The sequence below is a fragment of the Curcuma longa genome, unplaced genomic scaffold (assembly GCF_044706935.1).
Source record: "Curcuma longa cultivar G26 ecotype Majalengka, Jawa Barat unplaced genomic scaffold, ITB_CL_G26_1.1 utg134316_np1212_261454_RagTag, whole genome shotgun sequence".
Classification (NCBI taxonomy): domain Eukaryota; kingdom Viridiplantae; phylum Streptophyta; class Magnoliopsida; order Zingiberales; family Zingiberaceae; genus Curcuma; species Curcuma longa.
In genome coordinates, this window is record NW_027435597.1 from 341,299 (window position 1) to 368,244 (window position 26,946).

General features: G+C 35.4%; 2 protein-coding genes across 2 annotated transcripts; one reads left to right on the top strand and one right to left on the bottom strand.

Annotated features, from left to right (window-relative positions):
• Positions 1-68: 68 nt before the first annotated feature.
• Positions 69-17,241, bottom strand: LOC141819660 (protein STRUBBELIG-RECEPTOR FAMILY 6-like). Its single transcript, XM_074706904.1, has 17 exons — positions 17,188-17,241; positions 16,914-17,079; positions 16,060-16,192; positions 15,915-15,986; positions 15,780-15,851; positions 15,630-15,701; positions 15,486-15,557; positions 15,108-15,179; positions 14,957-15,022; positions 14,820-14,885; positions 14,434-14,738; positions 10,831-11,111; positions 5,177-5,448; positions 2,453-2,588; positions 831-967; positions 519-675; positions 69-347 (listed from the first exon to the last, which is right to left on the bottom strand). The coding sequence occupies exons 2-17, from the start codon at positions 17,017-17,019 to the stop codon at positions 237-239; spliced, it is 2,130 nt and encodes a 709-aa protein (XP_074563005.1). The 5' UTR covers positions 17,020-17,079; positions 17,188-17,241; the 3' UTR covers positions 69-236.
• Positions 17,242-22,327: 5,086 nt separating this feature from the next.
• Positions 22,328-23,539, top strand: LOC141819652 (F-box only protein 13-like). The gene has a single exon (XM_074706896.1). The coding sequence runs from the start codon at positions 22,328-22,330 to the stop codon at positions 23,537-23,539; it is 1,212 nt and encodes a 403-aa protein (XP_074562997.1).
• The last annotated feature ends 3,407 nt before the right edge of the window (positions 23,540-26,946 follow it).

Below are 26,946 nucleotides of genomic sequence, written 5' to 3' on the forward strand. Positions count from 1 at the left end.
AACTGTTTACAACGAATCGACGATCCTTGCGGATAGCACAATGATTTGCCCATGAGCTACTATCACAATGAATGATGAGAATTATACCTCTTTTTCATTGCAGCAAGAAATCATAATCGAAAGTGTTCTTAACGATGAGGCAACATCGTCAACAAGACATAGAACAGGTAAATAACAGAAAGAACATATAAACATCGCAGAGATTTTGCAGAATTACAGATAAATTATAGATGCAGTTACACATAGTCCTCCGGTTCATCCATTCTCTTGCTCATGTTGGCCCTCTGAACCAAGCGAACCAAAGCTTGCACCACTTCGGACATCGGAGGTCTGAATTCTGGTTCAGGCTGTCAACAGCAAGAAGGTTAAATTTGTCACATACTTTGCATAGAAGGAACCATCATCCAGCATCGCTATAATGAGCGATGAACACTCAGTGCACCAATGGTCTGGTTTGTAGTTTATTTGGCTTGCTCGGGAACAAAGGAAACAAATATTATAAACTGCAAGACCTTTACCTGAACACACAACGCAATTACATCAGCAAATCGAGAAAGTGATTTTGCAGGGTACAGCCCCTTGAGGCCAGGATCAACCATCCTATCTAGTGCATCAATGTCATGGAGCTGAGGAGTAGCCCATCGAACCAACGATTGCTCAGATCTTGTTCTTGAGCTGTGACAACAATGGGACATCAAATAGCAAAAACATTTTACTCAACCTTTCCATTACAAGAAAGTGAGTTTTCATTAAAGGTAATAAGTGAAGCTTGTACAACTAGGCAATATTAAGTGGGCATGTTGGTGCAGGTTGTTCCGACAAAAGTTTACCTGTCAAATGGTTTTCGACCTGTTAAAAGCTCTAACATCACAACACCGAAGTTGTACACATCACTCTTCAAGGTGTACTGGCCTGACATGGAAACTTCAGGTGGATTATAACCAGATGCCATATTCTGTTCAGATGCCTACAAAATATTTTTTAAAAGAAAATCAGTCAATCATGAGAACTCACTGAAGGAAACTGAACTTAAGTATGCCGTTGGTGTTTCAAAGGAACTGCCCGTGAACATTCCTAGGTAACACTAATCTTGATAGCAATTAGTAAATGTATCGAGAGCACTTTGATGAAACATGGATATCCATGCAAAATATGGTTGATTAATTAGAACAAAACATGTCATGGGAGTGACTAATACACAATTAAACATGTACACTCTCATTCCATAAAAAACCATCTATGGGCAAGCTCTAAGTCAGTAAATAAAAGCAATTAATTTAAAAACAAAAGAAGTTTTCATCAATGGTTACTGTCAAGTTATCTTAGACGAATGTGATATTAAGAAGCAAGACAAAATTCCAGAAGCACCAGAAATAGCAACCTTGATGTCCTGAAGCTTTATATCGATTCAAATGTATATGTCAGCACATTTTTGTGAATACATGTAAAGGTATCTGAGTTCTAAATTGTTCTAATTACCTGGCACATAAAAGAAGTATATTTAACTTGTCAGTCTGCTGTAAGATGCATGTACCGAACATTTTGTGTTTCAAATGGTACTACTTTGTCATAAGCAGCTCGCAGAAATATTTCTTTCTTTGGTTGAAGACATGCTGTAATTAGTCGACAATCCAAATATCCAGAGCTACTTGCCTCGGCAGTCCCTCAGATTTTCTATGTTTATGCACAGAGAATAGTTATATAAATGTGGATTTAGTCCGTTTTTGATATTTCATCTGTGGAATGGGCAAGGCCATCTTGGTCGAGGTTTAAGAGGAATTGAGACTACTCAATGGATCATTTAATATCTAAAGATCATCTCAGTACCCATCGGTTTGGATAACGATCACCACAAAAATTCTAAATAAAACAGTCTGTATTTCGGTCTTTGAATAGAATAATACTATTTCGGTATTGTGCGACATTTTGATGCATGGTGTCCATGACAAATTGGAGGATGAAGAAGAAAAGAGATTACGTCGAGGAAGGAGACATTATCTGTGTCAAGTGGTATTGAGTTTCGATATTTACCGAAACGATATGTTTCATCCATTTTCCTTACTACAGTACGAGATTTCAAATCATGCAATATAGATAGAAATGAGGTCAAGAAAAGTCAAACTTCTAGCCACACTTTTGTCATTCTGCAAGTAGGTCCAGACCTATTACTTCTCTTGGATGTTTTTTCCCCATCACGTAGCCATCTTAATACAAAAGTTCTTTCTCATTCATCCGCTGACAAGTGACAATCGAGCTATACAATTGATGTTCACCAGAAATAGTCACAAACCTAGGTCATTAGTAATCCGTTCACTTACTAATGAACTTTTTTTCACATTCATTAATGGTCATTCTAAGATTAAAGTATAAATTATTTTGTAAATATAATGTTCTAAGGAAGGATATGGCTCCATTTTGAGAACCTTTCAAAAACTATAGAAACTAACTTCACCTGAAATTCTGCATCAGGAACAAGGCTTTCAAATCCACAATCTGAAAGGTGTGGGTTGAGTTCCACATCTAACAAGATATTGGATGACTTGAAATTTTTGTGGACTAGAGATGGTGAGCAGACTTCATGCAGATACCTGGGGATATAATTTCAATATGCATCAGCAAACAGAAGAGTAAAAGGCAAACTTACTCAGAAAGAGGTAGGGTTTCAATCGAAATGAAAAATGCAGCAAAAGAAAGACATTAAATGAACCTAAGGAAATATTTGATTCAAATCTAAGAATTACAAATAAAAAAAAGTGCTTAACCTTATGATGGCACGTGTGTAATTTGTGGCAGGTGCACAAGGCGTAATTGCAAGAAACAGAAATGAGAGAACACAGAAATACTTTGAATCTGTTTGCATATTAAACCACTAGCGAATAATTTCTGTATACTCTTTGGTATGGATTAGTTTTAATATAATATACAAATGTTCAAAAATAGGTGCTTATCGCTGTCCATCTGATAGCTTGATATCATTTCACTTGATGCATATTAGAAAACCTTCCTTATGACATGCAAGGCTGGTCACAAGTTGTGTAGCAAAGCATCTAGAACTAAATAAGACAGGCGATGAATGATACAAAAAGATCGACATAACTGGTCATTCAAACTTAAACCAGAAAGTGGTTTTATCCACTCTGTTAGGTAAGAGAAATAGTTGAGAACAAAAAAAAAACCATCCATGGAAGCAATCACACAAAAAAAGCTATCACACATCAAACAAAAATGAATACTTCTAATCCCAGATAAATGACACAACAGAATATATTTAGAAGGCGCAAACTAATATCTAACTGTTAGAAATATCACTTTCTTTTTAGATAACAGTTTATTGTCTAGCAAAAAAATTATCAGGGTTGACTACCAGAAATAGAAACTTCTCAAATTTTTGGAATATTTGCTGTACATGAACAAGAAACTCATCTCAGTCCAATGTTTCAGACATGAATATAAATTGCTAATGAAGGTATATAAAACACAATATATAACAACACTAGCATAATATAACAACAACAACAACAACAAATTTTAATGAATTAAAAAATAGAGCAGTATTATTCAAAATGCCTCGTGATCTTCAACCAAAATTGTGCTTCAATAAAATTACCTGGACTAGGTGCTTGCCATCTTGCATTTGTTAGTCATATCACTTTATGTTAGGAGTAAAATATATTTTGAATTAACTGTGTGATGTGGGTAAACTTACCTTCAAATTCCCGGTGTTGTTGGATGGTTGACACATACATTTTGAGATGATCAATTGCTTAAAAGAGTTTAAGCCAAGAGTTCTCAATTTAACAAGTTAATCCACAGGTTGAAACTTTATCAATGCAATGGCGGGGCACTTACTTTGAGACCTATGAACAGGGGCCAAGGGCCACATGAAAAAGGATTTTTGCAGTCTTGCTGCAGGCAGAGTACTCTGGGTGAGGGCAAATAACTTGTTACCATTGATACTTCTGACAAGGTTTGCTTCTTCCCAAAGTTCTCTACACAATAGTGCAAATAGGTCTCATTGTTACCATACCTCTCTACAAAACTTAGATCTGTCTCATTAGGTTCCTAAAACACCCTAATCCTATCCAACCTTCGACCATCTTGGATGAGCTGCTTGCATCTTGCCAAATCACAACCCACTTCAATCGAACTATATGGAATCCAGCCACATTGAATCTGTATCCCTACTCGACCAAACTTTCCCTAACTCGATCTCCTCTAGCAAATTTCCCTTAATCGAGGTCCAAGCTAGTGCAAGTGACTAGCATACTTCTATGTTTTTCCTTTGCAATTTCACTATAATGTTGTGCTAGTTAAGTAATTTGCTCATTGCCTTCTTTGAATTAACAATGGAGTCGACATTTCCATGTATAGTAATCATTTTAGTTTATTATGAAGTAGGATTTTGTTTCTGTTATGTCTTAGATAAACCAAACACAATTTTCACCATAATGCTGTGCTAGTTAAGTAATTTGCTCATTGCCTTCTTTGAATTAACAATGGAGTCGACATCATTTTCCATGTATAGTAATCATTTTAGTTTATTATGCAGTAGGATTTTGTTTCTGTCAAACACAATTTTCACCATAATGCTGTGCTAGTTAAGTAATTTGCTCGTTGCCTTCTTTGAATTAACAATGGAGTCGACATCATTTTCCATGTGTAGTAATCATTTTAGTTTATTATGCAGTAGGATTTTGTTTCTGTTATGTCTTAGATAAACCAAACACAATTATCACCATATAAGGGTGAATGAACAAGAGGAAGGTAACAATGAGATAGGTGGTTCTCTGATAAACAAGCCCAAAACAGGACAATGCAAGAGGATATAAGAAGACCTTGAGGGAAGATAACAAGGATGTTGAACATTGCTTGTGAAATTGATCCAAATGCTTGTGCACATAATGAGTTCAGGAGGCAGTTGAATATCACCCATGGACTCAATCAAAAGAGGATCCACATAACACGTATAAAAAATGTGAATCAGATGGCTGAGTATATACAATAACAAGTATGACATTCTTGAAGATTTGTCTAGATAGGTATATTGTCAAATGCTAATTAACACAAAGTACCATTTGCTACTAATTCTTGATGAAAACAGTCTGCAGAAGCAATGATCTCATTGATGAAATGAATTTCCAGATTAAATGAAATAGAAAATGATAATTTTTCTTACTCTAATCCTCGTGCAGTGCCAAGGGCTACTTTGACACGAGCATTCCAACTCAGTGACTTGCTGTTCTCATATGAGAGATGAAGCAGATCATGCAGCGAGCCATTCTTATAGAATTCATATACCAGCAAATGTTGCCCATGCTCAGAGCAATAGCCAACCAGTTCAGTCAAATTTGGGTGATGCAGGTGTGAGATATTTGAAACCAATTCAATGAAGTCATCTGATGACTGATTAGGCAAGGCTGAAGAATTTATTTTCTTTACCGCTAGAACCTGTGAAATTGAAATAAGAAGAGAAACTGATAACATGAATCCATAAGAGAGAAAAAAAGGTCAATGAATAAAGTGTTGGTTACATAAATGTAACTCTATCAAAGCTAAATTATTATGTCCAAGAAACCTCTATAGAATAATCAAGGAAATATTATACAGCTACGGAACAATCTATTATGCATAAAGCAAGCATAGTCAAAGTTTCTAAGCAGACAAATGATAGCCAATATTTTAGAAGGTGTTTCCAAGTGGTAGACCAACTAAATAATGCCTTTTGTAGTATTAACATGCATATAATTAATATCTAGTATTTATTGCTTGCAAAAGAAATGTTTAAGTTAACACTTAGAGTTATATCTCATCATATTAAAAACTTCATCTACAGTTTCACAGTCACAGTAACTATTCTTTCTTAGTGGAGAAAAATCATTACAGAAGTCCTCATTTAATTTCTTCCTGGCACCCATACCACCCAAAGGGACTGCATATGGAAATGCAATGTGGTCCCTTGTCTAAAACACCTAAAAGATCACACATGCAGCAGCCAGGACTGGTTTTTCGAACATTGGCAACAACAATCTGGAAAACTATGAAGTGTGTTACTGTGCATGATAACTCTTTCTACATCTTCATAATAAATGTCTAAACTCTCATTGTACAAATGCATCAATAAACTACTAAGGAAATTTAATAGGTCTTATATGGTACTATATCTGAGAAAAATTATTAGGTCTTACGAGGTGTTCTACTTATCTGGTCCTTTGACTAAAATGCCTAAGAGGTCACATATGCAGCTGCTTGGAGCACTTTATAGAACACTTATATCAACAATCTAGAAACCTATGGAATTGATATCCTTTCCAAAGCTTCAGAGTATATGTCTAAGTTCACATAGTATAAGTACATCAACTTACTGCAGTGGAAACTTATTAGGTCTTATTTGGTAATATACAACAACAACAACAACAACAACCAAGTCTTATTTGGTAATATATCTGGTGAAATTTACAGATCTTATTAGGTTTTCTACCTTGTATCCTCTAACTTTTGGGGCTACTTCTCTTCCATCTTATCCCTATTACCTCTTTTTCAAAGTGTTGTAGAAGTCTCTTCTTTCAATATAGGACTTTAGATCTCTCACCCTAAACCTTAGGCTAATAAATTTTTGCCTTTGCCTAAGATTACCTTTTGTTTACTTTGCTCAACCAAACCCTAGGACCATTGATTCTCCTTTGCACATCATCAGTCATGGCATCCTACACCAGTACCTTAAATTTAACATGTCACTGGGACCAATTCAAGCTTAATGGTTTAGACATTCTATAAGCATAGTTGTTTGAGAATGAGATTCTTATTGGTTTTCATGGAAAGAAAAGACCTTCACATTTACACCTATAGATCAGATGGATACAACTTATTTAGCATGGTGGACTGCAGAACCCACCATTTTTATGTGACTTTTCAATAGCAAGAAGACCATGGTTGCTTTCATATTTTCCTCTCCACCTCTACAGATATATGAGATGCTCATGGTAGATATAATCAAATTAAAAGAACATCTCATATTTATCATGTATAAGAAAAATGTTCTAATTGAAATAGGATGATTGTTCAAAGAAGATTTTGGGGCTTTCCAAGGTGGAAGTGCTTGCACAAACGGTTCTAAATAGCCAAATTTTTAACTGAATCAAAACTCTCCTAGCCTTAATTGATCACACCAGATTGCAATTGTTAATTCCATAGTTAGCAGGATCAGTATTGGTTTGGTGATCCATAGGTCAAAAAATTTAATACCAGCTTTTATTGAATCAGTTGGATCAATAGGACCAAAGTCAGCTTTTATTACAGTTGTCACCTTTTCTTTCATTGCATCCAATTTGACTAATTTTATCCTTAACACCTGCCCATTTCTCTCTCTATCTCTCTTTGTTCCTCAATACAAACACTTTAGTTTTACATGCATGGATGTTGTGGAGTGAGCGAGTGTTAAAGGCATCGATGCCATGTAGCCTCCTCACCAATAAAACATCTTTCCAATATCCCTCTTTGTTCTTTGTTCTCCTTTTATCCCGTCTCTTCTGGTACTTTCACTTATTTTAGCTTTCTTTTTATTTTGAATATGAGCAAAAATTAGTAGTCATCTGGTTCTGTTTGGAATTATCTTAATAGCCTCCGCAACCAACTATATTCTCTTCTATCTGATCTATTTTTCTTCAATTTCAATCAAATTTGTAAACTTTAAACTGATTCTGATTTTAGCTGAGAAATCAGCCAAAACATGATTAGCCACAGCCACTCCCCATCATGATCAAGCAATTTTGAAAACCATGTAACTCTAGAATTTTTGGAACACATTCTTCATGCTGCTTCTATTCAAGAATCAAAAACCTTCCAATCTCCACCCTCCACCTAAAGTGTTGCTCGTGCTACTAGACAAGATCACGGAGATGATATAAATAGTCAATCAAACAGACAAAATTCATTCCCACCATGTATCCACTGTAATTGGACCAATTAGAGTGTTGTGGGGACGAGTTTTAGAAAAACCTTCTACTGGACATGTCAATACCGCTTCAAACTCTAATTCTGCTCCAACATCTTTGAATGTTATTGTTAGTTCAGCAAGCATGAGCCGTTTGAATCGTTACTTCACATGCCTCTAGTTTAACTTAATTTGTCATCCACTACTTCAACTTGTAGCACAACTACGTGGTAAAATCCAAAGTTACATGACATTATGTGATTGCTTGACTCTATATCTTCTGATGTAAGCTAATAGGCTACGAAGAGGTTTTCCACCTTTGTACTAAACAGTAAGATTAGCTGCATAGCTCGTTATCATTTATAGACAAAAGTCATCTATGATCCATATCTATATGAACTTATTATCCATTATTATCCTTAAAAACTCCTTGAATTGCTATGCAACTTTTTATCATACTTATTGTGTAGTTTAAAATATGTTGACAAAGGCAACCATGGTGTGGCAAGTCTAATGAGGTTTATTACCCCAATGGTCTGGTAAATGAGTTTGTCAATTTCCCACCATCTCTGACAAAGTTCTAGTGTGAGATGTGTGAGCTTAATAAACACTAAGAGTGTTTCTCCTCCTTCTAGTAATCATATAAATAGTTGTCTGTTTGACATAGTTCATCATTACATATGGAATTCAAGTCCCATCATCAATGATGGTGGTTTTTTTTTTTATTGATCATTCTCATATGGCATGTGTTCGCTTACAATATGTTTCCCTGCTGGTGGGGAAAGGGGAGCAGAGGAAAGGGTGGAGAGGGAGAGAAGTGGTGAGTTGGGGAGAGGGGGAGGAATTCTTCCTGTTGCATATACCCCATTTTGGCAATCAAAAGGGAAAGAGGAGACAAAAGGGTCAAAAGATATGGTCGTCCTCACCTCATCAGATATTTGTGTCATCCATTTTCACTGTGGCATGGGTAAAATAGGATTTTATTTATTTATTTTTTTGGTCTAGCATGCTAAGAGAAGGGATTCAGTGTCCATGTTTAGGGTGGAAGCCATTTTGAGAAAAAAAAATTAAGCAGCAGAGAGAAATTTGAAACGCTCCTTATTGGATTTCCACAAGTAAATGGAGGAGAGCTCCTCAAAATCAAAACTCTCCTCTCCTAGGGAACCTACACGAGTAACATACCCTTAAGAGTTCTGAGATTGTGTAAAGTTTTCTTTCATTTTTAAACAAAACAATTTCATTTCCATCAAAGCATACACAACTTGTTGTTTCATGTTTCAAAAGGCATCATTCATAAAACCACCTGTACTTGTATCTAGAAACAAAATAGAGCATCATAAAGAACAAGAATCAGCATCTTCTTGATGTTTCATATTTGTGTGCCCCAAAAAATTTTAGGAAGTTGATTATCACTTTATGCTATATTACCATCATGTAACTTCCCTATACTCGAGGTTACAACTCTTCTAGTATCCATAGTATCGACAATCTGCATTTCTTTTACCTTTGAATGTTTTGGTTTCTCTGGTCTTTGTCAATGCTCTTGGACTTGGGCGTAACCAACAAAATTCTAAATTTACTTATTGCATCATGCTTGGACACACATGCACCTAAAAGTCTATAGGTGGAATGGAAAGTGTCACTCTCTTTCTCTTTGCTATCCATCCTTTAAAAGCCTCTACATAAGTTACTTATCCAACCACATAAATTTATGCAGTGATGACTATATTATGTTTACTTATGATATCATAAGGATTATGCATGCTAAATCAATCCTAAGCTTATTAACTTCCAAATAATGTCCAAGTTATATTGATTTAACTAAATTTTTAATAGAGACCATTTAGTTAGCAGCACATACTGTTACATGTTTTTTTATATGTATTGCTTATATTTATATGTAAAATATAGATATGGATTTGTGATAGGCTTAGTAAATTTTATTTAGCAATTAAGTGATAGATTTAAACTTAGTCTAAATTGATTGCTTAGGTTTATTAGTTAAATAAGATTGAGTAAATGATTAAATATAAACTCATATACAATCCATTTGATTTGATAAATATTTATCAATATGAATAATATGTTTTATAAACAATATAGATTGTTCTCTCAGGAGGAACTTGGAAGCTTATTTCTATCTCATGATGTTCAACCTAGCAATCCATAGATGAGATGTTTGCTATTCTCTCACTTGAATCATGGGAGATAATCGTAAACCTATCTATGATGTCAGGCACTTAAAATATCTTCCAGACAGCAAAATGAATTAGTACAAAGCTCGGCAGGCTGGAAAAGGTATATGCTCAAGCATACACTTCTAGATTACTATGAGATTTTATGCAATTGCTCATAAAATTCTATATTTCTTTTTGTTTCCGTTGTTCAATGATCTTGAATTAGATGCAATGAACTATTGAATGTTTTGTCAACATAACAAGTTTGACATGCTAGATATTTAATCCATCTCGAGGTGAATTAGATATGAAAAATAAATGGCTTTCTCTCATAGCTATTAATATGTTGTTGGCTTTGGGAGATCTATATACACTGGGGTGTGGTCACTAATTTGAAAGATATTAAAATACCTATTTTCTACTTCTCGAATTGGTGGGTCATAATACATTCTTTGAGGTTGTTCTATTAGAATATTATGCTTTTTTCACAATCCCTTAGAACTTCAACCACAGCTTATACCAAATGATTCTATCACATGGTCCACTTCAAATGACTAAATATTTTCATACTTCATCCTTAAAGTTTGACTCACATTCTAAGGGAAAATAGACATCCAAAATGACACTAACATATTAGGTGAGCATATTCAACCAAACAAAAAAGATGGAAATCAATGAAGTATGATGCAGAATGGAGAAAACCTAGTTTGAAGCAAGAGATACCTTTCCATCACTAAATTGTGCCTTGTAAACACGACCAAAAGAGCCTTCACCTACAAGGTTATAGATATTGAAGCTGTCTGTAGCAATCTGCAAATCTGCGATTGAATAAACAGCTGCCTTGATTGGTGTACTATTAACCTTCTCCACAATAGGCTTGTATGATAAATCCTCTTCATCAAATGATTTATGCCTATCAATTGGAGGAGGTTTAAGGTTTAATGGAGCTGCTGGAGGCAATGTCCGTGTCTCTGATGTAGAAGAAATCTGAATTTTCTTCATCTCTACAGAAAATTGTTCATTGGATAAGCACATAAAGTGAACATGAGTGCAGAATATCTAACAAGGTGCATATACTTCAGAGAAATGCCATTAGGAAGTATATGATCATTTTATGATGAAGCATCTAACAAAATGGCAGGAACAAATTTAGAGGAAGAAATGGCATGCAACATCTACTAATTTCAAAAGTAATAAGTATTCTAGTTACCTTTGTCATGAGATATTAAGAACAAGGACCTATAGCAGGTTGTAACATAATGGCAGTTATGTAAGTTAAGCATCTTATTACAATTTTGAAATGAAACAAAAGTTAAATGTTTTTTGTTGAAATCTAAAACAATAATGAATTGGTGTTCAAGCAAAGAAATTTTCTTTTATATGATACATGGTAATTTCTTGATCAATTACTAAACCAGCAAATAGGACATGAAGGTAATACATGCCCAAATTAACTTAAAATTTGGTGTTTGAACAACCTTTGCACCCACATGTTTCACTTATTAGAACTCAATAATGTAGCTACCTATCCCACCTTAAAATGGTAAACATGTGCATTCACATGATAATGATGTGGTATTCACTTTGGTAGCACTACAAGCTGCATAAATGACATTTAAAACGTGCTTGTAACACGTTATATGTGTTGATGTGATAAATGTAGAGATTCAAGATATGGCTATTGCCCTTTTCTATAATTTGGCATTATGATGATTCCAATGTGGCCGGTATGTGGTTTCTTTACGAGGCATTATGTGAAGGATCTATGAAGCTTACATAAGAATGTGAGGTTCATGTTTGTCATATTTGATCGAATTAATGAATCATGTTAGTAGTCTATCAGTGCTATATAATGAGTTAATGACAGAGATTGAGGCATCAAATATCAGTTAACCAATAAGAGTGATAGTTTTACCATAATGAAGTACCTAAAACACTTTCGATTCACTGTATCAAGGATTAAAAACATCTTGTCTCCCAGAACTCTAACCAGATAAAGAATTTGAACCTAATGTTTTTACTGGTGGATATGTGTTGCACAGATGCATAGTTAAGTTGTTCACTTGCCCAAGCAAGAATTGCAAACTGCTACTTACATAAGTTTAAAAGCAATCATTTTGAAATTTTCCTTGGTACCTTTCTGGCACACCACGTTTATAGTTTAGCCTAATGTCATATACCAACAACCTGAAAGGTGGCGTGTCATCGACAGTTGTGTTCGAGTTTTACCTTGAAAACAGTACTCTTTGTATCCTTCCCTGTGCACTCACAACGTATACACAAACTCAATGGCACAGATGTCTTATGTTCATGATTGAACAGCCAGGGTTGCAGACTAACCCCGAGTGCAAGAACTAATGCCCTTGACACACAGAATGATAAGGCACTGACAACTTCCATTCCCTTCAGGAACATCATTCCTTATTTCCTCCTTTGTTTTGACATACTCACTCCCCCAATCTCCAATTGCATACTTGATTTTCCTCTTCAAAAAAGGAGAGTGAATGTGGATGAACTAAACAAAGGTGTGACAATATTAATGACAAAGTTCAATTCAGATACTGATAAGGATGAGTTCTACTTGCATTACTATGTGAGCCCTACTATGTGAGCCATAAGGCAAGCTCAAGCACGTTCTTTTAGCCTTCCAGTTTAGCCATGACAGTAAGCTCCACCCTGACATGGTTTGAGCTCCACCCGATGCCAAGCGCCAAAGACCCATCATCAAGGAAAGAGATTTACTGCCAACGCCATCATTGGAGGAGGATAATGCTTTGGTACTCTCCAACAAATCGCTCCACCACACTCTTGAAGCTCAAGTGGCCCTCCACAAACTTAGCTAGGTCCCTTACAACTTGAATGTTGGAAGGAGAGCCACTTCTTAGCAGTGCCACCATGCTCTCAGATGGAATCCTCCCCCATCTTAGAGCATTTATTAGCCTGTTTCTCTAGTTTCAAGAAGGATTACATTTAGACTTATTTGTATTCAGCAGTCATGGTGATTACCATTGAGGTATTGATTTATTCTAGTATAGACTGCTCTAACACTTGTGCCATTGTATTGTGCTAGATAGTGTTGAGTGATATCTATCATTGAGTAGATTGACTTCATAGTCAATGACAGTATGAGTGAAGGAGGTCATTATGTAGCTCAACTACTGCCTGCTGTGATCCATGGTCATATTCTTTAGGAGCCCTAAGACAGCTGAGATCAACATGATCCCGGCAGCAACAGTGAAAGGTTGTCAGTTATTGGATTATAGGAACCTCTGTAGGAGGAATAATAATCCAAGGGTTAGAATTGCAAGCAGCAATGCTGATTGAATTATAAAAGGGAGGAGGATATTTTGTGATAAGGCCTTTTCTCTTTCCTTTTATTTCTCCCTAATATGCCCAAAATTTGTATTTTTCTTTCCTCACCCTTCCACTACGCTTTACACACTTTACTTCCCCTCCTCCCTTTCAATTATCCTCCCTCAAAGCAAACCAAGCATAACTCTTTGAAAAGTCCTAAATTAAATGCATTTTCAACAAACTAGGATTTACAATATTTTTTAATCAACTGGAGGCATAGAATCACGGACCTATTTGTAAATAAGTAGGGTCTACTTGTAAGTATATGAACCATAGTAGTAAATCTAAAATGATAAGTGAGATAATATGTATCAACAAAGTAAACTACCTAAGGGAAGAACCATGACAATTCAACATCAAAAAATCAATTACCTTTGCATAAAGTAGCTATTTGTGTTATGTGTTCACGTTTTTGTATAGTACTTTATAACCACCTCTATAGAATTAGTCAATATTTAATTTTTCTCATAGAGTGATAGAAATAATCATTAGCAAAAACCCACTTGTTTGGCTATAAACAAAATAAATTAGAACCATTGTTTGCGCTTTTAGTGGGATAATTATATTTATCATTTCACTACACTGCAAATTTGATTGAACTTGTAGTTGCTTGTTAGCTTATGAGCTAAACTTTGAAGTTTGGACTTCTATTTATGTTCAGTTTTGGAACTCATACTTGAACTTTTAGGTGTATCATGGTGATGTTATTCTAAGAATTATATGGTAGGAATTTATTTAATTGGAAATACTTACACTCTTATTATTTGATCCTATAATCTAAAAAGAGAGACCTTATTTAATCCTATGTGGGAAAGAATGACTGCCTTGGTTGGATTGAAGCAACAAGCCTCAAATTGCCAATACAGAAAAGAGAGCACCATGAAGCCAGTGAATGATAAGTGGAGGCTAGTGAACTGCAACCTTATGGATAAGAAACCACCAAAATAATTCTCTTGCGTGCAGAAAATTTACCTTTGGCATCATCAGATGCGAGAGGGGCAAGTGACTGATCATTTTTAGAAAATTGTTCCATTGAAGGTTTGCGTGATTTCCGTCTAACCAAGAAGAATGCAAGTATTCCTGCTATGACCAACACAGATGCAACAATCCCTGCTATTGCTCCAGCACTTATACCAGAGTTGTTTCCACCTCCACTTCCTGAGGAGTTGTTACTCCCAGCAGACCGTTGGCCAGGGTTGCTTTTTTGGCCTGGTGGAGGGGGGTGATAAGGTGGTGGTGGAGGTGCAGGTGTTGAGCTCCATGAATTCCCATCAGTTCTGTAAAATAAGAAATATTAATGACCGATAAAAGGTAATGCAACTTATTCAATCATGTAGTAGAATTCATTATGTACTCACTGAAGACTATTAATTCTCTTTAGCCGATCAGGAATCCATCCAGTGAAATGATTATTTGCCACATTCCTAAAAGCAAGAAGTGCAACCTAAATGTATGGTATACAAATTATTGCTTGCCTATGCAAATGTGAACTTACAAATTCTGAAGGGGAAGATCAGCAAGGACATCTATGTGTCCAGTAAATTGGTTGTTCTCCAAATCCCTGGATAATATAATTAATTGACAACAATTGTACTACTTAAGAAAATGTGTAAGATTCAAATGCCATAGAAGTATAAGCAGCATACAGTGTTGTCAAACTCGACAGATTGCTAAAGCTCGCTGGAAGATCTCCAGTAAGTTGATTTAAAGACAAGTCCCTGCAAACAAATAGTCTTATGAATTTTTGAACATTCACTTACAGTCAAACCTTATACCTCAATGCAAATTGGATAATAATATTCTATCATTTCAATTTTTCAAAAAAAAAAATACTCTGTGCTCTTTGATCAATATAAGATGGAATATCTGTTATGCATGCCAAATGCTAGCTTAAATATGTCAAAATAGATGTTCCAGAGAGCATTCCAACAGACAATATGATCTAGTAGATCAGGCAAGTGCTGAAAAAACATGTGCCAATAAAACAAGAGATATGATCAAGAACCAAAGGAATGAATACTGACATTGTTGTGAGATTACCAAGGCCGCCAAACATATCAGTTAGATTGCCCTGTAGTTGGTTATGCGCGAGATTTCTGCAACAATAATAATTGCTTAGTTTGAAAGCGTCAGGAGGTTAAATGCAAACAAAGGTATCAGCCACTTACAGATTTTTTAGTGCCACCATCTGGGAGATTGAATAAGGTATGTTCCCTGAGAACTGATTACCACCAAAATTCCTGCACATTTTATCATCATCAAAACAATCAGATAACAGCTATAAAAATGTTAACGCTGTCTACATTAATAAAACTTACAGTATCTGGAGGTTTGGAGGAAGGTTATAAGGAATTTGGCTACCGCTTCCAATATTATTATTGCTAATATCACTGCATCAACATTGTCAATTATTTTCTGGATTAAATGCATAATGAAGTACTTATCCAACTCACAGTGTTGTTAGTGAAGTCATGGTTTGTAAATTATATCCAAGCGTCCCAGAAAGCCCCAAATTTGGCAATTTGCTGTAACAATTCAAGGGGTAAACCGTATCAGGCAAAATAACTACGAAAAAAAATCAAGGTGGGGGAATCTCACATTGCCGTAACAGCTGATCCAGTACATTCAATACCCAACCATGATTGCCCACAGGGATCGCCGCCATTGGCAACCCAGTTGGTCAAAACAGATGATGAATTCAAGCTGACATATATTACATTGAGAGTTGAAACTGCACGAGAAACGCCATGACAGGGATAACAAAATCAGTATCTAAGTTCAACTTGCAGTTTCAATAGCATTTTATTTATTCCATACAGTATGGACTAGATAGAGATGCTACAAGAAATAATGAACAGAAATGTCAGGCAATCTCACTCAGCTCAGTGCATATAATATGTTGTTCTACCTATGTATGTCGTTCAAGATGCTGACTGAAATAAAAAAAAATTGTCTGGCATAGACTCATACTGATGAAAAAGTATAACTATTTTAGATATGGAAAACCGGAGAGAAGAAATGAAGCAACTTAACCATGTGATCCAACATATGTCTCATCATGTAAACTATATATTCCCACAAATCTGTCCTAATACAAAGACCCCCTAAAATTAAAAGCTAGATTCGTTCCACTTGGATCGTATCAGTTGTGATAGTAACAAAAACAAAAGAAAAATCCAACCAAAATCTACTTCAGTAACCCTAACCATTAAAGATCGAAATCTACGATAACCATCAAGAACACGTACTGTCGGCCTTTAAACAACGCCGACATCAGAAAAAGGAAGAAAGAAAGATTCAACATTGGGACCTCAATGCGGCGACCCTCTCCTACTTTCTCTCACATACAATCAAAAAACAAAACAAAATTACTTTTTTCCCAACAAAAAAAATCCCTTTTTTGCAAGAAAAAGAAAGCGAAAAAAAGCTGCTGAGAATCTCAAACCGCTTACCATCATTCTGGTCTGTGGTGCCACCCACACCTCCCGGATTCCGGACCAAAATGGCAACCAAAAGAGCCCAAATCGCCACCATCTCCCTCGCTCTCCCCCTCGCCATTCTCCCCCTTACCAAGAGCGCTGCACAGGGCCACAGATGCCAGCCACGCTTTTCTCTCTCCTGTGGTTAGCAACTTAGCCTGTAGTTAGCATCTTAGCTTCGCATTTCGCAATATAAAAAAGTAACAAGCAATGATCAGTTTCAAAGACTACGACTTCAAATACTCACCGACGCAAGGCAAAGCTCAGCTGGCACGGAGAACGAGATGATCCATAGGCGAGGATATATAGCGGATAATGAATTGGAATTGGGCCTCTGTCTAACTCCATCCCATGCGAGCCAAAGACGCCACTCTTTTCACTGTGAGCCGAGCTCGGTAAAGCCAAAAAAGGCCGCTCTTTTCTCAAGAGCGACCGACACCGAAACGAAGGGAAAATCTCACCGCCGGTGACGGGACCCCAGGAGAAGCAGGGGGAGATTCGGATGGATCTCCGCCGTTGGTTTCACTGATCCGATTCATGATGAAGAATTAACATGTGAGATTGATTTGGATGGAACAAAAAAATTTAATTAATAAAATAGTTAAGCATGCAATTGGTGAACTTGTAATTTATACATCTTTATGTATCTAAATGTAAATAACTTTCTTTAATTTATAAAAAAAACACTACTCCAATTCTTAAAGAATACATCTTAATCACTTGATTAAGATTGTAATCACACTTTTAAGTAAGACAACAAGGCGTGTTAGCATGCCACGAGTGTCCGAGTAGGTATCGGATGAAGTATCATTTTCATTCTTTTAGAAAGCATTAATCATTCGCAAAAAAATATTATTATTTACTTTGATTTGGTGTTTAAAATAATCTTAAATTAATAGGAGGCTTTAACTACTCCAACTAGTTTTTGATGCCTTCTAAAGTTGCCATCTATAATATTTATGAACACAATTTATAATTCAAAAAAATTGAAAGGAAGTTGAGAGTTCAAGTTAAGCATACAATAAATATGGTAAATATGTATTTTTTCTTTTATTTTTAACTCACTTCAAGTTTGACTGTTCACTAGCCCGAGTCAAACCCCGCTAAGAGTGAGCACGTCGTAAAACACATTCCTTGCTCGCACGGGTTCCTCTAGCAACAAACTACTCGTTACAATTTGGACGATAAGCACTAATTAACCTTTGAAAACTTCCTATTCGATTTCGCTTAACAAAACATTGGATGGCCACACAAATTAAGTTATTTGCTTGTAGCTTGTGGGATAGAATCGGATGCTCTATATATATTTCATAATTCAATTATTTAATTTGTTGATAGAATATTGAAGGGGGAAAGTAAAGTAGGAAGGAACTGATGGTCTACATGTTTCATCCACTGAATTTGCTCTCTGTCTTGTGATTCATCTCCTTTGTTACTTATGAGAAAAGAACCACTCACTCCAAGTGGGGCGCATGCATTCATTCTATATTCTATATGATTTTTAAATTTCTTTTATTATATTATCATCGAGTGAAATACTTCACGAGGTTTGTTAGAGGCACCTAAAATGATTTGACTAAGAGGTTACTTGTGTTATCTATCGGTAGGTTGGTGTGCCATCACAGAGCAACAACCTAACTCCAACTCCAACTCCAACTGCAACTGATTGAATTTTGTAGATTGCTTAAAGGTTGCTGCTTCTGGATCATGTGAAGATAATTTTAGGACGCAAACAACTCAGTTGAAGCAAGGTGAGCTCATCTAGAGAAGAATGAGAGTTGGTAGATGGTGTTGACAGGCAACTATTAGTCTTCAATTGCATCATTGTCATGTCCTAAGAATTAACTAAGACCTGTTGGAGTTTAAGGAAACTAAGCAAATGATTCATCCTAATTCGACTATGCAATTCCGAGGTAGGTAGGTCATAGTTGTATCCTTGGAGAGTAGGGTTTTCGGCAAACCGATATGTAGGGGGCGAAAATGTTTATATAGTATTTGATGTGGTGGAGATAGTTCGATAATTCCACATGGTATAAATAAGAAAAAAAAATCAAGTTGAGCTATACATTAGAAGTCAGATAGAGTCGGACTCGATTAAGATAGAACTCGAGTCAAGACAAACCGAGTTCAGATAAGTTAAGAAATTCTGCAACTAGTAATCGAGATACAATTTTGCTATTCAGATGTATAAATTACACTGTATTATACCAATTGTGGTGCACAACCAACACCACACCGAAACCAAATCGAATGATCAGAAATAATTAATTTTTTTTAAAAATAAAATTTTAAATTAATCAAATTAAATGTTTAAATTGGATTAATTAGATCGATTTAACCAAACTTTTACTGATTCCTAATTGCTACTTAGTTTTATATGATGTTCGCTGTGAAAATAACAACTACTTATCGTTCTAACTGTCATTGACTATTAGTAGTATAGGTTGAGTTTCCATTTGGTTAAATCTATATAAAAAAAATGATAATCGCAGCTAGCCCTGGGGTGACCACTCCGGTTCCACGAAAATTTCCTACCGGCCATTAGGGTAAATCAAGAAGCACACGCAGTGACCAACCAGACGCCCAGCATCCTTTGGGGTTAAATCTATATAAAGCCATACGCTTGGTAATAATGTCGGACATATTGGATTCGATTATTGCGAATGGTATCCAACCTTGATCTTCGGACTTACTTTTCTGACTAAAACGATTAATAAACTCATATTTAGTGGAGCAGAGTGACCTGTATTAGTGAAAAGTAGTCCATTTTTAAATGTTTAGTTTCCTTTTTCCGTATGGTTTGTTTGAATTTTAGAATTTCATAATACTATCTCTAGAATGTTTTTAATATATTTAGCATGTAAAATATGATATATACACATGCTTGTCACTTAGGACTATGCCAGTGGAAAAGTTAAATCATGTGTCTTTTGTCAGCTCTTCACAGAAACATCTCTTCTCTCGCGGACAAAGAGAAGAACGAGCTGGACGACGTGATAGTTTTTGGTTCGGCGACTCCTTTAACAATTCGATTGGAAGAACACAAACAAAAAAGTTAGGAGGAACGGGCTGCGATTCACGAGGAAATCTATCTTGTTTGGAACATTCAACAAGGGAGGAAGCATCGCTGCACCCCAAAATGATCGACGCAGAGCAGGAGCTGCAACGAGGTAATGATTTCACTTTGTAGAAGCTCAGGCAAACCCCAAAATTTACTGAGTAGACCGGACAGACTTGGTGGCTTAGTCACATTGTCTTGTATTGTAGTGTATTGTCACAGGAGTAATGAGTTCTGCTCTGTTCTGTTTTGTTCTGTTCTTCTGCATTGGCTTCAGGCGGTCGACAAGTCACTGCTGCTTCATTTGTGCTGTGTTGTTGTGTCCGAGAAAGAAAGATGGGAGAGAGAAGAAGCGTCGAGGAATCGTACCGTAGGCTATGGCTGAACCTAGTCGGGGGAAATAGGAGGCCAAGAGCTTCTTTTGAGCAGGAGGAGATTTATTCAATTTGTATATAAAAATTGAGATATAAAATAGATAATATATATTTTTTTAGATAAGTCATTATTTTGAAAGAGTTTAGGATTATTTGTCTATGTGATCTTAAATTTTATGTTCGAAAAAATTTATGATGAAGACCGATGTTGATATAGTTGAGTGCGAACAGTTAGACATTAGACAATGACAATACACGTTATGTAAAGCACAAATATGAAATAACTAAACAGATGAATTAATTTAAAAATTAATATTTTTAAATAAAAAAAATTAAAATAAAATATTTTTTAAATTTTTTTCTCTCTTATATTCTAAATCAGAGTGTAAGAATAATTTGTATGTAAAATTTACTTTTATCTCTTCTTCCACTCTTTCAGTAAAAAGTGGAATCTATCATCTCAATGATTATATATGAAAAAGTAAATCAAAAAATTGTAATTGATTTAGGTGTTTAGACTTTTAATCCTAATTTATCTATCAAATAAATTTAAAATATAATTTATATACATTGTGATCTTTATAATTATTCCTATTTTTTGATAAAATCATGTCTTGTCTTATATCATTTTAACATACGGTAATCATTTTAGATAGGATTACAAATAAATCAAACATTTTAGGTAAGCTTGATGTTACTATATATATATATATATATATATATATATATATATAATTTATTAATATTCATAAATAAAAAATATGAGATTTTCGTAGTCAATATCTATCATTAATATCCATGAACAATCAAACGAGTCTGTGATTTTTTTTTAATTGGCTTCCATATAACTCTAACGGCAAGTAGGAATGTTAACTCGGATAGATCAGGTGGATTTGAATTGGATGGTATGTAAAAAAATCTCAATTTTAATTTGATTAAACTCGAACATAATCTAAAATTTTTAAATCTGAATTTAAATAATCAAATCAATTCGAATAATTTAATGGATTAATTTTTTTAAAAAAATTTAAAATAATTTTTCACTTTTATCATTTTGATCTATTTAGAATTCAACCCAACTCAAAATCCCTTGCATCCAACTTGAAATAAAAAATTTTAATTTTAACTTCATATTTTCGTATCAACTGAAGATTGGATTGTCGACTTAGATCACATTGTCGGATTCTATTTTTATAAAAAATAGAATCTATCGTTTTTTATTTTTTTAATTTATTTTTGGCAAAATGGAACAACAAACAGTTTACCAGAACAGAGCAACAGTTTGTCGCTTTATTAGCCTTTCGTCTCGCTTTTGGAGCAGAGCAGAGCAGCGCAGAGCCGCTTTGGCCTCTGGGTTTCAACGCTTCTTATAGCTACCACCATGCTCCTTTCCAGTGCCCACGCTCCTCCCTCTCAGTGTCAACGCCACCGGAGCTGCCTCCTCCAACACTCTGCCAAACCCTAATCTGACCACCTGAGGCGGTGGCGCCGCAACTCGCTGCCAGAACCGGCGGGAAGCTGCGATTTTGAGCTGCTTCCGTTTCCCCCTAGAATGTGACCCTTTCGTTTTTGGTGTAATGCCGGCGACCTGCTTCCTGCTCGCTGGTTTTTCTCGGGCGCGGGTTTAGGGGTTTCTTAGTTTTCTTGGAATGCCGACGGACACCAAAACTAGGGCATCGGTTTTCTCTCATCCTCAATCTCTTTGATACCAATGCGCTTGGAAGATCTGTTCTTTACGGTGACAAGTGAAACCGATCGTCACATATTATCGAAGAGTAACTGAACTATAAATCTCTTGCTTTTGTGCATTTTAGAATCAATCGCCTTGTTTATATTCGAAGATTGAGTCACTGTTTTACCAAAAATCTAAACTGACATGCATCTTTTCCATCCAATCATGAGTTCATCTTGTTTTCTGTTTTTTCTTTTCCTTTGTAGATTCTTCACCAAGTACCATGCTTCATCTCGCAGCAGGGAAACGTAGGAAGAGGAAGGAAATCGAAAGGGCCTTCTCCTTCAATGATCTGAATCAAGATCTTCTCGAAAGGGTCCTCTCATGGCTTCCTGCCTCAAGCTTCTTGCGACTGCGCACTGTCTGCAAGAGATGGAACTCCATTGCTAAATCCAGAGCATTTCAGGTGGCATGTGCGCATATACCTTCACGAAGCCCATGGTTTCTCATGGTCGACCAGGAACTCGAGCAGTCGATTGTTTACGATGCCAGTGAAGGGAACTGGAGGGCTCTACGCCCTCCAATTCAGCTCCGCGATACCCGCAAAGGAAAGCCTATCCCTGTGGCAGCCGCCGGAGCTACTGTTTGTTATCAAACAGTCGACGGCGATCTAGAGGTGTGCAATCCAGTGACCGGTTCCTGCCGCAAGCTCCCACACTTGCAACAGGTAACCAAGGCCTGCCCTGTGCATGCCATTGCAATGCATTCGGCTCCAAGCAGTTCATCTTCTTACAAGGTTGTTCTAGTTTCTGGTGAATTCTCCAGCCTTGCATTTCGAGTTTTCGACTCCATGAAAGGGCTGTGGGACGATGAGGTCAAGCTAGCCCATGAAACTAAGGACTCAGTCATGTCTTGCATGGTAGGAGGCGAGGTCTTCTATTTCCTCAGCAAGACTGGTGACGTCGTCGCAACCGAAATGCAGAGAAGCCTTTCGAAGCAATACTCATCGGTTCTCACCGTGGAAAACGGGGAGGAGATTGTCTACTTCATTAGCCACTCTGGTACTGTTGTGGCCTGCAATCTGGCTCAAAAGGCATGCTATGAGTATCCTAGATTGTTGCCAATTCACTCGGAGTACTCGATCGATGTCGTAGAGTGCAACGGGGAGATGCTAGTAGTCCTCTTGTCGGAGTTCCTTGATACGGCAAGTTTGAGGGTGTGGAGGTTCTCCAAAGAGGATGCATCTTGGCGACAAGTAGCTACGATGCCGCCGGCAATGGCTCATGAGTTCTATGGAAAGAAATTGGACATGAACTGTTGTGGCCATGGAAGTATGATCTTGATGTGCTTCCACTGCAATGGGTTCAGCAGCTGTGTGATGTTTCGAATGGAAACGAATGAGTGGATCGAGCTGCCCGAGTGTTTTGTGTATGGGTGTGCCAAGGAGTTCATGTCTGCCTTCTCTTTTGAGCCAAGATTAGAAGTTGTTGTGTGAGGAATGAAGTTTTTTTTCCCATTTACTTGTTCATTAGTGTACATTAATAAAGTTTATAGTGATTTATATGAGAATTTAAAATAGAGTTGAGTATTTCGTTAAAAAATAATCAAAATTGAATTAATTTTTTTAAACTAATGGATCGAATTTTTAAATAAAAATTAAATAAATTAAATTAATAAAATATTAATTAATTTAATTTTTGATTGAATTAATTAAAATAATTAAAAATTTTAAATATTATAAAAAATTTATCAAATTAGAGATTTATAAATTTATTTATTTAAAATTTATAAATTATATTTTCTATTTTAATTTATTTAATTTAATTGAATAAAAAATTTTAAAATTGAAAGTGAATCATATTAATTAAATTAATTTTATTAAAAAAATAATTAAAATTTTAAAATAATTGAATCAAAATTTTAAATTCAATTGATTTATTTGATTTAATTGAATTTTCACTTCTACTTACGAAGAAAAAGAAATACAAAACAGAGGGCAGTGATAAAAGTATTGGTCATTAATCTATATTTATATATATATTTTTAATAATGATGCATTTCACAATGAGTTAATAATAATGATTATAAACATAAGGTTTTACTATTAAATTTATATATTCATTTAGTTTTTTTTTTCCATTTGTTTTTTAAATTTAGAATTATTAATTTAAATTGAACATTCCCACTAAATAGTAGAAAAATAGCTTCACGGACCGGTTCCCAAATCCGGCGGCTGTCAGGTTCAAGTTCAACAAATGGACCGGCCCAGTTCTCATCCCCTCTAGCCAATTCCCTTCCTTCGACGGATCGAGGTCGTGGGAGTGCGATGGCCTCCGCCGATCTCATCAGATCTTGCAGAGACTCCATTCGCCAGGTGAGAATGGCGTTGGTCTGCTTTCTCCTCTCTCTCCTTGATCGCCCTTTGTTCTTTCCTCTTTTGTCAGTTTTGAATTCATCTGGTTGTTTTTTCTTTCTTATTTTGCAAGTAAATTTTCTGAACTCGTCGGATCCATCCCTAGGGCGACGAGGCGAGTTGGTGACTGCTGAGCGTTGTAAATGTCGAGGAGTTTTGTAGTTTTATTGCGGTAGCTCCTTATCGCAGTATTTAGAGTTAAATTATCGGGGATTTAAGTCTTGAATGAGGTTTTAGGGCATGTTAGCTAGCCGACCGGAGTTTATCCTTTAAGTATCCATCGTGCATGCATCGGAGGATGGGATCGGACTATTGATGCGTGACGGTTTTCTGCGACTGATGATCCTATGTTTAGCAAATGGTTGAGGATTGGCTTCTTGTTACCTTGAATAGGATCAATATTAACGTTGTTAGTTTTCTTTATATTATGATGTGGTTATGAATGTGGAAGATTGTCGCACTATTTTGCTATTCAGAACTCACCAAAATTGTCATTGATTTTTCCTCATACAATTAGCAAGTAACAGGAACAGTGATACACATTTATAAGGGTTCTATTATTGAAGAATGTTTAGTGCTTGATTATCTTGTTAATGCATGCTTTTGGCTGCATGTGAATGCCAAACGAGTTTTTTTAGGGAAATATAAGTATATGATAAATGTTGTATGTTTTAGGTTAGCATATGGAGAATCTCCTCAAAGTCACAATTGAATTTAATACTGTATGCTTGGTCAAGAAAGAATGAGCACATTTACATAAACATTCAGAATTAAGAATAACAACATTATGAATAGTATGAACTAACTAGCAAGTGTCAAAAAAAAAACATAAATCTCCTTTTAACGTGGAAGATTGAAAATTTTATTGTGACATATTCTGATTATCTACATGTATTTTTTCACTTTTGGAATTGCAAGGTGTGGACTTTTAATCTTGCTTCTAGTTTTGATTATTTGTTGGAGTGAAATGTATTGGTGGTCTTAGTGTCTACGATATCTTTGCAATCTAAAGCTTTTAACAATATCATATGATTTTAGAAAAGGAGCACTATACATATAACATCTAACATCTAACAAAAGTTTCTTCCTGTAGTGTAGGATATAGGGAATGTTGTCAAGTGTGATGTTTCAGTGTAGGATATTGGGAAAGTTGTTAATTGTGATGTTTCAGTTTTTTATCTATGTGATTTTGTGAAAGCCTATGAAGGATAGGAGCAAGGGTGTTAGGATCAAGATCCTGCATGGAATGGGAAGAGATCCATAGGGTTAGATCATAGAACTGAACTGTAGAATATCAGGATCCTACAATTTAATAAGAATGCTTTAGAATTATATTTGCAATTATAATTTATTATTGACTTTTTACATATAGTATATGAATATTTTAAAACAATATTATTCCAATATTAAGAAGAATAAATAAATTATTCATACGGTAAATGTATTAAAAATAAAATGTAATTTTTTAAAAAGTGTTTCGTTTCTATATAGCAAATATAAAATTAACATAATTATAATATGGATGATGATAACATTAATTAGAAAAAGATTCTTCTACTTATGAGTCAAAAAAATTTATATAATATTTTCTTATTTCAAATGTCATGACACAAAAAAATTATTTGCTATGGTAAATTTCAATTCTAATTGAGTGCACATGTATTCTATTGAAAATTGCTGGGACAGAGATATTGCATAGAAATACTAATCATGCATATGATTAGATCATAGTTTCCTAAAATCCTAGCTCAATTCAAATCCTACTTTGGATCTGAATCTTTCAGGTGAGTTTGGATCCTAAGATCTTAAATTCTTAATCACAATCTTGACTAGCATGGGTAGAATTATTCTAGTTAGTATCTAGTCATAAGTGTTTCTTTGATTTATGTGCCAAATGTATTCACTTACAGATTGCCATATAATAAGAATGCTTTTCTCTGTCTTATTATACACCTGTATAAAGATAGATATGACAAAATATCTACAAATGAAAATAATGGAAATGGGCAATTGAGCATTGACAAGAATTGGTTAGACGATGTGTAAGAGTAGAAAATAGATTTCTACATTTTTTCACTTGTATGGATGATGGTTTGAAATAAATGGATGCATTTGATTGAATCCTTTAATTATGTTAGGGATTTTGTAATCAAATGCTAATCTGAAAATGAGTGTTTGCTGGGTCTCCGCTATGTTCTTATCAAAATTGTTCAGACAAGTGAGGATGTATGCTTGTTTCTCCTTTTGGCATCTTGTTTGCCTCTCGGGAATTCTATTCTGAATCTGATTAATCACCTTTTGTCTGTCCTTGGTCAACCCAAAAATTCATACCAGAATACAGTTGCTAAGAATGTTCATTTTTATGTTTTCTCTTTAGTTTGAGGGATCTTGATGCAATTTCAAAACTTTGATCCTCATGTTCTCTAGAAGCTATCAAGAAATTGAGCCCAAAATTGTAAGTAATCTCACACATACTGTTGTACAGATAT